The sequence below is a fragment of the Sprattus sprattus genome (assembly GCF_963457725.1).
Source record: "Sprattus sprattus genome assembly, chromosome: 1".
In the NCBI taxonomy this organism is placed as follows: Eukaryota; Metazoa; Chordata; class Actinopteri; order Clupeiformes; family Clupeidae; genus Sprattus; species Sprattus sprattus.
In genome coordinates, this window is record NC_137920.1 from 38,143,662 (window position 1) to 38,160,259 (window position 16,598).

The following is a 16,598-nucleotide window of genomic DNA, read 5'->3' on the forward strand; positions in this document are numbered from 1 at the left end:
TGCTTAGTCATGGTGAGTTACAGCTTTACCCCTGGTTTTCTGTGGCGCACAGAGATGGAAGAATTTGGCTCTATGTATTTCAGTCTTGATCTGTAAGTAAACGCATTTTATACACACTTGGTCCAAACGTGGTCCTTAGTCAACTTCAAATAATGTACTGTGTCCATGTATTTTCTACATCGGTAACGTTGTTTTGTCCATTCCACTCGACGGGTTTCGAGTTGCTCATTTTGCTATCGATTGAAATGTTTTGTCGCTTGGTCGCTGGAGTAAAGCTACGGTGTTGTTTCTCAATGTTAGCGTGCACCGCATAATAATATTCTGAGAGGTAGCCTACCTACTGTTGTTGTTGTTCAGGCTTCGATTAGTTTTGTTTTGCGTAATGCGAGATTGTTGCAAGAAAGCTGTGTGATAGAACAATGCATTAGAACCGAAATGTGGCAGTTTATATCCGACTGCTTCAGTCTCAAATGATTTCAGAGGAGTTCTTTTGTTTTGGTGGCTTACTTTACCACAGAGAATAAGAAGGATGCAGTAAGAACCGTGACTTTGACATTTGCATACGGATTAACTGCACTTCTGGGTCATGTTTTCGCTAAACAGGCTACAGTTCCACTATTTCCTCCCACATCGTTGCACATACTTCATGATCAGATGAGTCACTGGAGAAGGCGATTTGCCAGATGGTCCGTAAACATTTGATTCATCCAAATGTTGAAGCCTAGAATTTTCGGAGATTTCATTTCGCTCACTTTGCAGATGTCACCCATTCACAGATGTCTAACACGATCAAATTCCAGAGCTGAATAATTGTAGTAGGCTGCTAACTCCTTAGCGGAAATATATTCTTGAAAAGTTTAGTAGCTTACGTTTCGCCGCAAGTTAATTACAATAAGGCAGTCAGGTCTTAAAATGCGATGACTTCGACCTAAATAACTTGAATGATTCGCTTCTCAATGGCGTATGAATGACTTGATTAATATTTAAAGCGGGAGAAAGTGGCACCGAGTGTCTATGACCTTTACTGTATTGAATTACGCAAACACCCGGAGTAGTTTTGAAATGGCTCAAGTCAGTTGCGTTTAAAATGTTGCCACTTCGAACCGAAATTTTGATTAAGGTTGTGTTTACCTTTTGTCTATTTTTTGTCAATAGAAATAGAAATTAACCCATCGATTGGCCAACTTTCTTCGTCTTAAATATTCAAGTTAGGCGTGGAAACTGCGCTGTAGCAGTGGAATTTTAGGCCTGTCATTGCAAGTCACTTATGTTCACCATTTAAGTGTGCTCGTTTGGGCGCATGGCAACATCCCTGTAGTTAAAATATTTACTCCTCTGACATTTGTAGGGAAACTGTTTCGTGTTCCCAAACATGGCAAGCGTGACTCAATAAAATGAGCTTGGCAGAGGGAACACCCAGTTCAACAATTAAGATATAAAATGACTGCCTTAGAAGTCATACCGGAGGATTAGTCATATTTACTTGGGAACGTTACTTCTTGCCAATAATTCATGTTTGTGACAGCCGTGTCCAAACAACATGTAGCCTACCTCACCACATTCACCTGACAGCGCGCTAAGCAAGCAAACCTTTATCTCATCTGAATGCCTGCATCTCAAAACTACGCTTCATTACCCCTTCAGTGCTGTACTCTCACCTTGTCTGCCAAGAGCGCCGACATTACAGATGTTTCCCAATTGATCAAATATGCCTCAAGTTTTGACAGAACACAAAACAACAACTCCAGTGTCACTTTTGTGTACAGGATAGTTTTTTGGGGTGCTTAGCATAAAAAAGTTGAGTTTTGTGAAAAAGACATTTATACCTTCTTGCCCCCTCCCCTCCTCTCCTCTCCGCTTCTCCAGATTAGTCACAGCACATAAGCAAAACACAGTCACGCTGACGCTTGGATGCAGTCCTTAATTTAAGTCACTCTGTCTTCCTCAGTAACTGCGTCACAGCTTCTTAAATCAGTGCCTATCTCTTTCACACTCCTTGCATTCCCCCTTTGGCATCTGTTGAGCCACTCAAAGTTGGCCTGCACAGTTCAACACACAAACATGCATGGTACAGGCTGATAGCATAACTACTAGACCTACTTAATGGTTGAGGGAAGACTGAGCACAAGACTATCAGATATTTTATAAATAGGTGAAGGGATTAAGCAGACATTTTTTGTCATAGGTTAATGATCAGTTAAATTACAAGCCTAAACTTTCAACTTTGGGAATGTCACTTGGCAGGAATTCTATCTAAAAAAAAAAAACGACCACACTGTAGCGGGAAATGTCTTCTTTATCAGAGGTGAGGCTGACGCACACTCTAGTGGGAAGTTATTCACGCGGTATGCGTCTGAGAGAGCTCCTTGTGTAAACACAATTACTAACTCGTGTTTCGCTTTCCTTTCTTTAGGTGTCCGTGTAGCCTGCCAGTGTTCGTCCGACTGCATCGGAGATGCCCTGAGCGGAGAGATTTCTAGGACCCCTCCCCGCCCCCCCTCAACAGACGTCACCAGCTGCACTCCTTGAGTCATGTGTCGGGAACCTTGAACCCCTCTTAGGAAGTAACTCATTTTGCCCCCCCCTGGCTGCCTCTGTTCACCTCGAGCCTCATTTCTGGACTTGGCCTTGTCACACATGTGATGGATACCTTGTAGCCTCATAAGTCTCAACAGCATGTTCACAATTTCAACGCTCTCTCAGTGTCTGCACACGTTGTTTTAGTCCTGACTATGGATTCAACTTCCCCTGATGGCTTGAGCAGATTTTAGGAGACAATATGTTGAATCTTTAATTTATTTTTCTAAGTGACTTTCAACTGCTTAATAATGACTACGAACTGCGCATAGCAAAAGACTGTTCCTGTGCACCACATATTCAGACTAATGTTAATCTGATTATTTTTTGCCCTCAAAAGTGCAGTGAAATTGTGTTAATGGAGCAGCACCTCGTTCACTATCTGCTGGCCTATTTTCTGTGACTTTGTGTCAGGACTTTTGCTGCGCTCTGCTGTTGCCAACCCAAACAACGGAACTAACAACCTTGTCCAAAAAAAAGTAACCCCCTTATCTAACCCAGAAGTGTCGGGGCTGCTGTTTCATGGTGGCAGAAGACTCTTTGAACAAATCCACTCACCTGAGGGAAAGGCGTGACTGTACTTGTGCAAGTCATATCAGGAGACAGTTCATTTACCTCTGGACTTGCACTGATTCACGAGACTCCATAGGTGCAGCAGTTCCTCGCGCCACCCATGACTCGTTCATGGTCTTCCCTCCCTGGGTGCTGTTGGTAGATGGACTGGTCACAGAGCAGTGCGACAGGAATGGCAGCGTCCTCATCTCTTTAGGTGTTTTCAATTCAACGGGAGCCCAGACTGCACAGTATTCATTCTCTCTTATGTTAATGGAAGTCCCCCCTGCTCCTCGCTAGACTAGACGGTGACTGTGATTGCATCCCTCAGGCAGTCGGAACCACACCTCAGTCCTCAGCCCCATCTGGCTTCTTCTGGGACTTGTAGTTTTGGCCCATCTGTTGCTACCCTGTTCTTCTGCCCTTGTGGTTTTTTGTTTTGTTTTGTTTTTTTCCCCCCCAAGCTTTTGCCCTGACCCTGCCTTGCCCTGGCGAGCGAGGATGATTGTGCCCGGGGGCCGTCGCCGGTGAGCATGTACTCGTCGGCTGGCATGACGGAATGCAAGGCGGAGGTGACGCCGTCGACGCGCAACGGCCACCGCGTCTTCAGCTACACGCTGGAGAGTCACACGGGGTGCGCCTTCGCCATCATGAACGAGCTGCGGCTGGAGCGGCAGCTCTGCGACGTCACGCTGCGAGTCAAGTACAACGATCTGGAGGCCGTCGACTTCGTGGCGCACAAGGTGGTGCTGGCCTCGTCCTCGCCCGTCTTCCGCGCCATGTTCACCAATGGCCTGAAGGAGTGTGGCATGGAGATGGTCCCCATCGAGGGCATCCACCCACGGGTGGGTATTTCTTTTTCCTGTCGGATGGGGCGACAGTGGGTGCGGGCTTAACCCCCAGAAATAGTGTTAAACTAAATGGAGTATGGCGTAGAGTAGAGTGGAGTATTCAGGTGTGTGGATATGATTTCCACTATGGTGTGGACCCTATCCTCAGATTCTCCATGTTTCATTTAATGGGCTTTTATGCATTCTCAGCTGTCGCCTCAAAACCTTGATTTGTCACAGCTTGCAGTAGAAATATATTTACTGCATGTGCCCGTGAAAAATGCCTGAGGAAATCAATGAAGGTAATATTCCAGATTTTCCTACATCTCCATTTCCAACAACTTGATTTTTTTTTTCTTCACTTGCATAACATTAGCAAACACAGCATTCGTGATATAACACTACAGTAACATGTAACTTAGTCCTGGATAATTCTGGTTTCAGTATTACTCACGCTATATAGGACTGCAATAACCTGCAGTTATAACTGTCAATCTCAAGCCTGCAAGTAGTCCGTATGGAATGACTTAAGATGTTAACCTTTGAATTGCATCAAGATTATCATATGCAGAGAAGGGGCATTTAAGTTGCTCACTCTGTGTTAAAATGAAAGTGTGCTGACCCACTTATTAGGCTACGTTGACCCATTATCACTCTCATTCTCCCAAGATAATGACCAATCTGACCAATCGGAGCCTCCCGTTCTTCACACACCTCTCCTTATCAGGCAAACTCTTTTCAGTTTTACACGGTTTACTTTGAAAGGGGGAGCCGGTGCTATCTAGAAAAGAGAGAAAGAAAGAGACAGATGTTGATAGGGAATGACGTGTCAAGAGTCTTAGTCTCAGTGTACTTTGACTGGTGACCAGCTGTACAGCTGGCCAGTGATAAGCTGGGACATGACGTACACTCGAGAACTTTTATGGAAGAGCTGTTTCTCAATTACAGGGGCTACGCCCACAGAAAATAAAAGGTTTTGATTTTGGATTTCATGATTTTGGGCATAAATGAGAGGAATGTTGTGCACTTAACATTAACATTGCCTTTACTTCAAACAAAGAGAACTTCCATCCTCACTTTCATTATTTATCTGATATACACCGAGGTTTGCTGATCTGGATCCCAACTTTGTCTCTTCTGAATCAGGGTGGTTCAACTTGGTAGAGATAGTCAGTTTGTGTACACAATGTACAACCTATTGTGACAGTTGAGCCCATCCTAAATCAGCCACCACTTTTCAACTCCTTGTCACCTACGTAGGCTAAAGAAAACTGGTGATTTCAAAAAGGGCTTGGTTTCCCTAGAAGTCACGTCTCCTTCTCAATTTTTCTCACAGGTAATGGATCGCCTGATAGAGTTCGCCTACACAGCCAGCATCTCGGTGGGCGAGAAGTGTGTGATCCATGTGATGAACGGTGCCGTCATGTACCAGATCGACAGCGTGGTAAAGGCTTGCTGTGACTTCTTGGTTACGCAGCTGGACCCCAGCAATGCCATTGGCATCGCCAACTTCGCAGAGCAGATCAGCTGCACTGAACTGCACCAGAAGGCCCGAGAGTACATCTACATGAACTTCAGCCAGGTCAGTCACCCAGCCAGTCCAGTAACATGGTGCTGTTAGCTGTGACAATTCCTTGGACAGGTTAGTCTAACAAGAGCCAGATTTGACTTCCACACTACTTAACAAGTAGGGGTGTAAATTGCCAGAGACCTCGTAAAAACGATATTCAGCGATTTAACAATATTTAGTTGCCGATTCAATACATATTGCGATTTGTTAATTATTGCGATGCTGTATGTATTGAGATTCAGTGTTATTATATTTCATGTAAATGTACCTGTTGTTTAAGCAATTGAATCTGGCTTGGAAAAGTTGTGTCTACAAACTAGGTGTGTAAATTATACGGTTATATAAATACATATATATAGTGAATAGTTATACGGTTATATAGCAAATAGTTACAAGTCACAGGAGTCATACCCTAGACAAAAGAGTTCACCAGCCTGGAGACAACGAGTTGAACATGTGCACTAGACGTGTGCTGAAACTGAACTATAACAAGGCCATGCCTACAGGCTTTTCCTCTAAGTCCCACTTGTACCTTCTGTGTGTTATGTCCCGTGCCCCTTTTAACCAAAGATTTCAGTACCTCCTTGAATCCTGTCTTCAGGAGACATTTGGATTGGTTTGGGGCTTCCGAATGCTGTCAATGCAGTTATCATTACAACTCGTTCCACTAGACTATGTTACACACACACACACCCCATGTGTACGCTAACATGTGTCTTGGGATTATTAACCGGACAACTGGGCTCAGGTAATATAATTTCGCCAGCAGTGGTGTGTCCAGTACCCTCAGTCCACCTGACTGCCAACTCAAGACCATATCTGACCCGTCATAAGCATGCAGGCAGCCAGACCCATAATAAACTGAATGGTCATCAGTGTCTCTGCTCCCATTGGAGTGATTTGGCGAAAAACGTGTTCTGCCAAGTCATGGCCTACTGATCTTGTGATCAGACGTTAAGCACATCATTAAAAAAAAATGTTTGCCTAAGTCTAGATCTTCTAGCTACGTGCTGCTCTCAATGAATCCAGGTAAGCCAACCAGGCAAAACTTCCCACTCTCTCTGGATAAAGTTAAATGTTAGACAAGGGCTAAAGCTCGATTTTAGGATTATCTGCAGTGTTCTAGGTGAACTTGATCCAAGTATGTCAAACAGCCAACCATGAGTCTGTTTTGGCAAAATGTTTTGGGATGATACCCAAGATTAATGGTTAAAGTATGAAGTAATATTTTACTCTGGGGAAATAATAAATGCTTCACTACATTAATAACAGTCAGGTCAGCAGCAACTCCTACAAAAACTCTTACAGTTTTTGCTAAACTAATCTCTGCTCATCTTGAGGGGTTCAGATGCTACTCTTGACTCGGACTTTGTCACCTAAACGTTTAGGCCTTCTAAATCATTAGTGGTGTGGTGAAAGGCAGTTGGTAAAGTGTCTTTGTCACCAAACAGTGTTGATGTAGGTCATCGGGGGGAGGTGATGCCTGTTCTCTGTGACCGCACTCACGTGTCCAACCTCGGAGACCCCCTCTTTGTTTGTAGTCATCAGGAGATCACTGTCCATTCTCACATGCCGCTTGCATGTCAATGCGCCTTTCATTTTGTTATCAGACACTGGGAAATTCTGCCGTGAGCGGTATCTAGTTAATGACTCTTATCACTACTTAGAAGTGACACATCACACCACTGAATGGTATTTGTATTAATTTATTACAGGTACCAGACAATACCTGTGGTGCAGTGTGGAGCTCCCACTGTAACCCTGCACCTAGCCGACTCGTCTGGGCCTTACCGTCGCGGTCGGGGGCCAGCTTTATTGGTTTCCTCTCCGCCTCAGGCACAGGGTGTTATTTGTTCCCGCCTTTGAGCCTTGGAGGCATAATCAGCAAGGGCACCTGTGGAGAGCAATGGCAAGCGGGGGTGTGTAGGCAGTAGGGGTTTACCTGACCGCCTGCATAGCAAGACAAGGGTGTCTCACTGCCATAAAAAGGGAACCGGTTTCTTCTGGGAATTGGGAGTGTCTCACGCACTGAGTCATGCTAAGCCGAGCTTCAAAAGGAACGCTGACTCATGTTGGTGTGCGAGGTGCCTTCAGAAAGGAACAACACTTGTTGTTTCTCTGGAGCTAATTAAAGCAACAGACTTTGCCAGAGCATTCTCTGGTACATGCCAGCTGAATGGATTTATCGCTTTATGTTGTCATTTACCCAGTTATCCAGGTTCGCTGTGTCGAAACAGACTTTGCAGAATAGATAATATGCAATAGACTGTGATCAGATTGATCCCCTGGAGTGTACTATGCCAAAGCAATCCTATTGTGCAACAAAATGGGTCAAACTGGGTTCTACAGACTATCTACATATGATCAGATTGTTCATTTAACTAGATCTCTGTGGATATTTAGGGACTAGATCTCTATTAACATCTTCACCTGTCAACCAATCCAAAGCATAATCTTAATCCTTAACCAACTCTGATCCCACACTTAAGCATACATCTGTATTCTCTATAGTTTGGTGAGAATGTCAAAAGACTGAGCAACAAAAAAAGAAAAACTGTTCATGGAAGTCAAATAGGATCCAGTTGATTGGCAGCCTCTGGCCTCTCATGCATTTGGCTACGTCTGCGTTTTGTGAGTTGGGTGACTGCCAACCCCACCCAATTAAGGAAAGAGTTCCGTTTGAATTGTCAGGTTTGTTTCAGTACCCAGGCATGAATAAAGATATTGTTTCGCTTGAACGGTGATGATATTACAGCAGCGTGACCCAGTTCTGAAGCTCTGAAGCTAAGCCTTCCAAACCAATAGATTTTAAGACTACACATCTGGATGGCTTTGTATTGATTGCTTCACTGTATTCTTGCTGACCTTTACAGTAGATAAACATTTGGGTAAGAGGTAAATATGTAAAGCTTTTCTCTCTGTGTACAGTTATGGTAATGATTGTCCCGGTGTGGTTAACTAGTGAAGGAGGGTTAAACATTTGCCTAGTGTCCGGGCCTTTTCCATGAGACGAAGGCTGTCAAAAGAAGCATGTCTCTGAGCGTTCTAATGAACCCTTCCCCTCTTCCTCTTGTACTCCTCCACCTCCCCCACACCTTTCCCATATTCATATCATCTCTCTCTTCTTCTTCACCCATCTGTTTCCCCATCTCATCGCTCTTTTCTGTCATTCATGTCTTACTATGATCATCCCTCTCTTCCAACTTCTACCATGTCTCTCTTTTTTCTCTCAAATTTTTCTCTAAATTCTGTATTCTCCCACCACACATGCCCCCCCCCCCCCACCCCCTCCCTATTCTCTTATCTCTTCTTCTTTCGTTCTATCCCTCCTTCCTCCCCCCCCCACCTCCTTCATCCCTCTCTCCTCCCTCAGGTGGCCACCCAGGAGGAGTTCTTCAACCTGTCCCACTGCCAGCTGGTGACGCTGATCAGCCGCGACGAGCTGAACGTGCGCTGCGAGTCGGAGGTGTTCCACGCCTGCGTTGCCTGGGTGCAGTACGACCGCGAGAACCGCCGGCTCTACGTGCAGGCGCTGCTGCAGGCCGTGCGCTGCCACTCGCTCACGCCGCACTTCCTGCAGCTGCAGCTGGAGCGCTTCGAGTGGGACGCACAGTCCAAGGACTACCTGGCGCAGATCTTCCAGGACCTGACGCTGCACAAGCCCACCAAGTGCATCCCGTGCCGCACGCCCAAGGTGCCGCAGCTCATCTACACGGCCGGCGGCTACTTCCGGCAGTCGCTCAGCTACCTGGAGGCGTACAACCCGTGCACGGGCGCCTGGCTGCGGCTGGCCGACCTGCAGGTGCCGCGCAGCGGCCTGGCGGCGTGCGTCATCAGCGGGCTCTTCTACGCGGTGGGCGGGCGCAACAACGCGCCTGACGGCAACATGGACTCCAACACACTGGACTGCTACAACCCCATGAACAACTGCTGGCTGCCGTGCGCGCCCATGAGCGTGCCGCGCAACCGCATCGGCGTGGGCGTCATCGACGGCATGGTCTACGCCGTTGGCGGCTCGCACGGCTGCATCCACCACAACAGCGTGGAGAGGTGAGGACTCGGGGGGGGGGGGGGGGGGGGGCATGGGGAACATGATTGGGGGGGGAGGACATGGGGAACATGATTGGCAGGACGCGTGTAGATACGTTTTTTGTGAGCAAAATCCTAAGGGTCTGTTAACTTGACACTTATTGTTGTTTTCACTTTTAACCTGTTGTGAGGACACTATTGTTAGCATGCTACACTAGCCATAGCCTTAGATTTGACCCAGGAGAGGTAACAGAAAACTAGTCTCTGAGGTAGTCTCACTTTAATGAGCAGTGTGGTGGTTTTTGTGGTGGGCAAAGGAAGCCAAGTGCTTGTTTAAATTAAAAACTGTAAAAGGCGGTGAGTTTTTCTTGGTGTTCACACTCCATTCACGAGCTGTTTGCTGTTTCACACCATCTCTGTAGGTCACGTCAGCATAGTTAACTCCGGTTGCACCAGAAGGCTTGGTCCCTCCTCACTGCAACCCCTAGCCCTCGAGACAGAGTTCTCAACCACAAGCATATCTGGCCAGTTGGTTTCTGTTTAACTCACGAAACCCTGGTCATATTTGTAGTCACTTTATAAATGTGTAAGTGAAATTATAATTTATTATGTCTTTGCATAACTCGCTGCTGATTGGTTGATACACTGTTTGGTGACCCGATCAGATTTATTTCTATTTCAGAGATTGTGTATTTCTATTCTGAAAAGCAAAGAGGCTTATATGCCAGTTTTCCTTTGTCCATTCATAATTTAGTCTTCAGTCGATTAGGTCACCTGCTGACAAGGCTTTCATTCTGGCATCGATTCTACTCGGCCCAAGCTTGGTGCAGGAGGGTAAAGTCTTACTCTAACTCCTGCCAAGTGTTAAACAAGACAAAATGGCACAACCCAGGTGGGAAACCGGTACAGGAAGAAGCTATTCTTAGCAGTGTACATATCAAAGGCAGGTTTCACCCTCCCACAGATCTGAGTAACCAGAGGAGCATCAAGAAGATTGGTTGATGCATGACGCCCTTGATGACTCACCATTGACAAATGCTCTGAGAATCTCACAACTCCGGATAGGCCGTGTTTGATTAGGCGTTGCGTCTGGGCTCTCAGGAAGCAGGAAGAATTTCGGAAGAAATCTTAGATGATTTTCCATTGTGTATGCATGCCAACATGGCCAGGGCTTTCAATAGCTGCATTGAAAGAGGGTTTTAAAGTTAATCTTTTGTAATAGTGAACTGCTTAGTCAGTATTTAATGAAGGTAAATATTGTACCCATTGTTGGCATTAAGATGATTCACCATTGTGAAATTAATGATCACAGCCAAAGAACAGATTAGCGTGCTAGTTACAGTGTCCTAGATAGAGTTGCACTTCTTAATGTTCTCTGTGTGTGTGTGTGTGTGTGTGTGTGTGTGTGTGTGTGTCTGTCTGTGTGTCTTTGTGTCTCTGTGTCTGTGTGTGTGTGTGTGTGTGCGTGTGTGTGTGTGTGTGTGCGTGTGTGTGTGTGTGCGCGCACGCAGGTATGACCCGGAGCGGGACACATGGCACTTGGTGGCCCCCATGCAGACGCGGCGCATCGGGGTGGGTGTGTCCGTCATCAACCGGCTGCTGTACGCGGTGGGCGGCTTCGACGGCACCAACCGGCTCAGCTCGTCCGAGTGCTACAACCCCGAGAAGGACGAGTGGAAGCCCATGGCCCCTATGAACACCGTCAGGAGCGGGGCAGGTACGTGAGGGCCCCATCCCTGAGCTAGACACCTCTGTTCACTCAACATCACTCCTCTATAAGTGAGGGCCGGTCCCTCTGTTCACTCAACATCACTCCTCTATAAGTGAGGGCCGGTCCCTCTGTTCACTCAACATCACTCCTCTATAAGTGAGGGCCGGTCCCTCTGTTCACTCAACATCACTCCTCTATAAGTGAGGGCCGGTCCCTCTGTTCACTCAACATCACTCCTCTATAAGTGAGGGCCGGTCCCTCTGTTCACTCAACATCACTCCTCTATAAGTGAGGGCCGGTCCCTCTGTTCACTCAACATCACTCCTCTATAAGTGAGGGCCGGTCCCTCTGTTCACTCAACATCACTCCTCTATAAGTGAGGGCCGGTCCCTCTGTTCACTCAACATCACTCCTCTATAAGTGAGGGCGTGCCCCTCTTCACTCAACATCACTCCTCTAAGCCTGTTCCCTCCATTGGGAGCCTAATCAAGACTATTTAATTGACGTTCCGCTGTGCGTTTCTCATCGTTGAACGACTACCATCATTAAACGATACAGAAACTATCATTTTAAACATTCTTTCGCTCTTCATGGTTTGCTCTGTGGTTTCTCAAGGATGCCTTCAGGAGACAGAGTTCTGTACTCTAAACATAACTGAAGACCAGTCTTAATCTGTGTCTGCCCCTAGGCTTGTTTCTCAGCCTGGAAGATGGTGACCTTGAGCTTTCTACACAAACCTTTCATCCACTGTTGCTATTGGTTAGTGGTTTAGTGCAGGCGCAGCTTTGAAGCTTAATGTTCTTGATGTTCTTGCAGGATCCGGCTCTCCCTTCACACCCTAAAGACCCTTCTCCTTAGATCGAGACGGAACACTTTTGACCTAATGAGTTGAACTGACGTGTAGTCAGTCAAAGGAGTGTAAGAATATAGGAAATATAGGCGGCGGTAGGCAACTCCACCACCGGAGAGGCTAAGCAGAGGAGTTTGACTTTGTGTGACGCGCAATAAACAAATCCAGGGTCCGCTGCTTTTAGGTTTGATTTCTCGTTCTTAGATTTATTGTTTAAACAAGCATCAGGTTTACAGGTAATACTCCCAGTGGATTTACTTGACGGTCAACAAAAATGTGATCTCCTTCTCTCACCCTCTCTACATACTCCATACCACCTCACCGGTGCTCAGGTGCCTATATCTATTCAAACATTTCTCACGTGACATGCCCACAGTCCCACTAGTGTCAGAATAAAAGCTTTTAGTGCAAAACGTCAATAACCACTAACGGACCTGAAACATGGCCGCTTCAGGAAAGATACGCATAAAATCTGCAGGAAGAAATCCAGAGCCATTTTTCAGTCCGTCACCTAGAAAAGATTTGCTTACCAGCGGTTGGAAGCCATTTTCAAAAGTTCTTGGCGTATGTACTCCTTACTCAATATTTTATTCTTACTTATAAACAATTGACTGTAAACAAACATCCTTTTAATTCATGGCCAGGATCAAAAAATTATTTATCGCTTCGGCTCACATTCACTTTAAATGATCATGGTCAGTAGCGGACAACGATAAAAATGTCATAAGTATTTTAACGGCCCTGTAGACATTGTAATCTCAACCAAATTCTAATCGTTCCAGCCCAGAAAACTGTCCCTCAGATATTTCTGCTATTTATGAGCAGCGCAGAAATCCAGCCGGGCCCCCTAAATATGGAGTTAGAAGAGAACTTTCAATGGTGGAACCAGAACACTCCAGGAACCAAAGCCAAAAGACGACCCCAGGCCTTTCCAGTCTCCTCCTTCCCCTAAACACTTCTATCATTGCATATTTGTTTAACTCTCGCCTCTGACTGTCAAATACATTGTGACCCTAAAACTTAACATCGACTAAACAAACTCCATGATTTATGTCCACCATTGGTTGTCTCCCTCCTATGTTGTTTACCAGACCTCGTTCTCTTTCTGCCAAGAGCTCTTACTCAAATCTTATCTTCCTCTGCCGTCTTGTTCCCTCCAGGCGTGTGTTCCCTGGGGAACCACATATATGTCATGGGCGGCTACGACGGCACAAACCAGCTCAACACGGTGGAGCGCTACGAGGTGGAGACGGACACCTGGAGCTTCGTGGCGTCCATGAGCCACCGGAGAAGTGCGCTGGGAGTCACCGCGCTCCACGGGCGCATCTACGTGATGGGTGGGTTGCCGGCGCTGAAAGATGATGTCATGATGGTGTCCAGTGTTTTTTAAAGTATTGTTACCCAGAACCATTCTGTAAGGGACTGATGCAATATACATTTCCTTATCAGATAAGATTTATACACTACGTACTTCTTACCTTTGACAGAAGTACCTTAACCCTCCCTTTCTGAAGTCAGATCAGTCCTGCTTGGACCTTATAGTAAGACCTACTCATGCGCTAGTCCCAGCTGAATTGCAGAGTATCGTTAAGGCAACAGAGAAACTAAAACACACAAAAGCTCTCCATAGTGTAATTTCAGTTGACCTGTTGAACCTGGCACATTCAAAGGAAAGCCTGCAATATTTCACGACTGATTATGGTTGAATGGCAATGTTTAACCATCTGTTTGACATCATTCTATGTCACATATTGTTTTCATAATTTGGGAAAAACCAAAGGGCCATCACGAAACAATCCCAGACACAATGTATTTCCTGGTAGCCTCCTCTAGACGTCAGTAATCCAACAACTGAAACATGGTCTAGCTGTAAAACTTTCTAGTGAGATGGCATTCCAATTTTTTTGTTTTGACGGGCACATTGAGTTCGGGTGGCCTTTTAGGGTTTGGAAGGTTAAGGAAATGTGCTGTGATAGATAGATGTCTGGCTCCATCTAGAGGTGGAACATGGTTAGATCCAGGTGTGCTGTGCACAAGACGCAGAGGTTTAACACTCACTGGATACATTTACTGCATAAAGCGTTTTAATTCTTTAAACTCTGTCCTTGTTATGAGTGACTACCAGTCCAGAGGCTAAGATATGTCAAGACATGCTGACTGCATGGATACAAGTAAAACACTCCTCAAAGTCTGTATCAAATAGGACACCACTTTAGACCACTTTAAAAAGTACAAAAATAGTAAAACAAATTGCATAACCAAACCTAAAGTCTTCAGTGTCAGGAAATATGTGCACTTGTGTGATTCTCTTTCCTCTCTCTACCCCCATAGGTGGTTATGATGGCAACACGTTCCTTGACAGCGTGGAGTGTTACGACCCGGAGAATGACACGTGGGCAGAGGTCACCAAGATGACCTCGGGCCGCAGTGGTGTGGGCGTGGCCGTTACCATGGAGCCCTGTCAAAAGCAGCTGAGCCCCTGTCAGCAGAAGCATTAGTGCCTCACCCACCCCCCCCCCCCCCCCCCACACCCCAGACCACTCTCTCCCCTCATCCTCCTATTTTCCCACTCTTCATCCAGTCTTTTTCCCCCTCTCCAGTCCCAATCTGGCCACCTGCAGTAGATGTCCTCAGTTATGTCATGGGGGTGTATCACAGGGATGCTCCTTGTGAAAGTCCTTGGTGTTTCAAGAGTAGAGAGGTTTGTCTGGAAAGTTTTCTTCTGAATCAATTTGATCCACTGTCTAATGCTGAGTCACTGCAGGGAGAGGATATCTCGAGACCTTCCTGAGATATTTTTGAGACGTGTCCGACACGAGGGCTCTTCACACTTTAGAAGTTCAGACTCAACTAGACAAAGCTACCCCTACTGCTCTCCAGACGGATCGACCTCATTGTTCTGTGATCTGATCTTTCTTCTTGACATGGTCTCTGGCTTGTGATGCCCCGAAGACTGAAAGCCCCAACTTTTCTCTTGAAACAAATGGTCTGTTCATAGCTGTGGTCGAGGTTTGTTTTAAGCAGTTTGGTAGAAACCACAATTCAGCCAAACTCAGAGGGCTTCTTCTCCCATTTCTGTATTTCTACATCTTTTTCTTATCCTCAGAACGCAAAAAGTGCCATTACCTGTGCCCAAGCGCACGATCAGTATGACCCTCTCACTCTACCACGTGAGGTAGTGGTGACCGGGACGAGAAAGGATCAAATACGAGAGGTTTGCCATTCGACCAGGGAGGAAGGATACCCAGCTGTTATCAGTAGTCCAGAGGCAGCAACCTGCGGAAACCTCCCCCTTCAACCACCAGCACGTAATGTAGCGTTGGCGCCACCTAGTGGGCGAAGGACGCTAGAAGATGGGCCACTTCACACGGCCCGGGATCTTTCCAGAGTTCAAAAGGCGTAAACAAAAAGCACCTTACGCCACCGTGGAAACCACACTGACCTCTCTCCAAGGAGCTTCTCGGCTGTGTTGTGCTGTGTGTGTTTTTTTTTTTTTTTTTTTTTTTAACACTGATGCCACGAAAAGACCTCCCTTTTGATTTTTTTTTTTTTTTTAAAGACACTCTTCGAATAAATATTTGTGAAATGGACATGAAGAGACAACGGAATTTAACAACATGGAAGGAAATGTATTTGTAACAGCAGTTTAAGCTAGTATTTTTTTCCAAGATGTTTTGTACATTGATATTACACACAGTCTTGTACAAAGTTCTAGCGCTTGATATTTTTAATTTATTTGGGATTTTTGGCCCTTTTTATTTTTCTTTTGCTCGGACTTGGCTTACACTTTGTAACTGATAGGACTGTTGTTGTATTTCTCTCTAACTGAGCATGTGTTGTAGGAGATGCCAGCAATTTATGCATTTTTCAAATTTGGCTCTTCATTTGAAAAGGGACACTTTTTGTTCTCCTTTTAGTAGTTAAATATTAACGGATTATTTAAAGATTGCTTTGTAAATTTTACAGCAAGAAATACACTGTACAAAACATTGTATAATAAACAACATATGTTTATTGTAAATGAGTCAAATGGTCGAATTCATTCCAGCCAGTAAGGCCAAACATAATGTCGAAGGAGTTTGTGAACTTTCTCATTTTGTCCACTAGGTGGAAGTAGAGTATCTCTCAGTGGACTTGATCTAAGGTCAGGTGGGAAAGACGACCTGTGAATGATTTCGAACATATTTGAATAGTTGGCTGTACATTCCATGGGAATCATTTTTTTTCCCGTTTTGTTTTATTTAAGTGTTGTTTTTTTAAATATATATATATATATATAACGTGTAATATTAAACCTTTAAGAGCTATGTAGTGAGCTGCTGACACTTCCCACATAGTTGATGAATCTGGCAGGGGAATGATATCGTCAGTGACGTTAGATGAGTTTGCAGGGGCAGCCTACCCCCACACCCCACCCTCCCTCGGGCCTTACGGAAGTAGGGAAGAAAATCAATGGTAATTTGTCATTTAAAGTGACCA

The 16,598-nt window shown here is 45.5% G+C and overlaps 1 protein-coding gene across 1 annotated transcript; it reads left to right on the forward strand.

The window, feature by feature from the left end:
• On the forward strand, positions 1 to 15,644 carry keap1b (kelch-like ECH-associated protein 1b). Its single transcript, XM_080852023.1, has 7 exons — positions 1 to 92; positions 2,414 to 3,974; positions 5,296 to 5,541; positions 8,903 to 9,579; positions 11,070 to 11,275; positions 13,280 to 13,456; positions 14,451 to 15,644. The coding sequence occupies exons 2-7, from the start codon at positions 3,663 to 3,665 to the stop codon at positions 14,615 to 14,617; spliced, it is 1,785 nt and encodes a 594-aa protein (XP_080708149.1). The 5' UTR covers positions 1 to 92; positions 2,414 to 3,662; the 3' UTR covers positions 14,618 to 15,644.
• The last annotated feature ends 954 nt before the right edge of the window (positions 15,645 to 16,598 follow it).

What these genes read in the sequence shown, in the direction of transcription:
- keap1b (XM_080852023.1), top strand. Translation starts at nt 3,663, where the DNA reads ATGTACTCGTCGGCTGGCATGACGGAATGCAAGGCGGAGGTGACGCCG. An exon ending in TCGAGGGCATCCACCCACGG is followed by an intron (nt 3,975 to 5,295) that starts GTGGGTATTTCT and finishes TTTTTCTCACAG; the next exon opens with GTAATGGATCGCCTGATAGA. An exon ending in CACCACAACAGCGTGGAGAG is followed by an intron (nt 9,580 to 11,069) that starts GTGAGGACTCGG and finishes GCGCGCACGCAG; the next exon opens with GTATGACCCGGAGCGGGACA.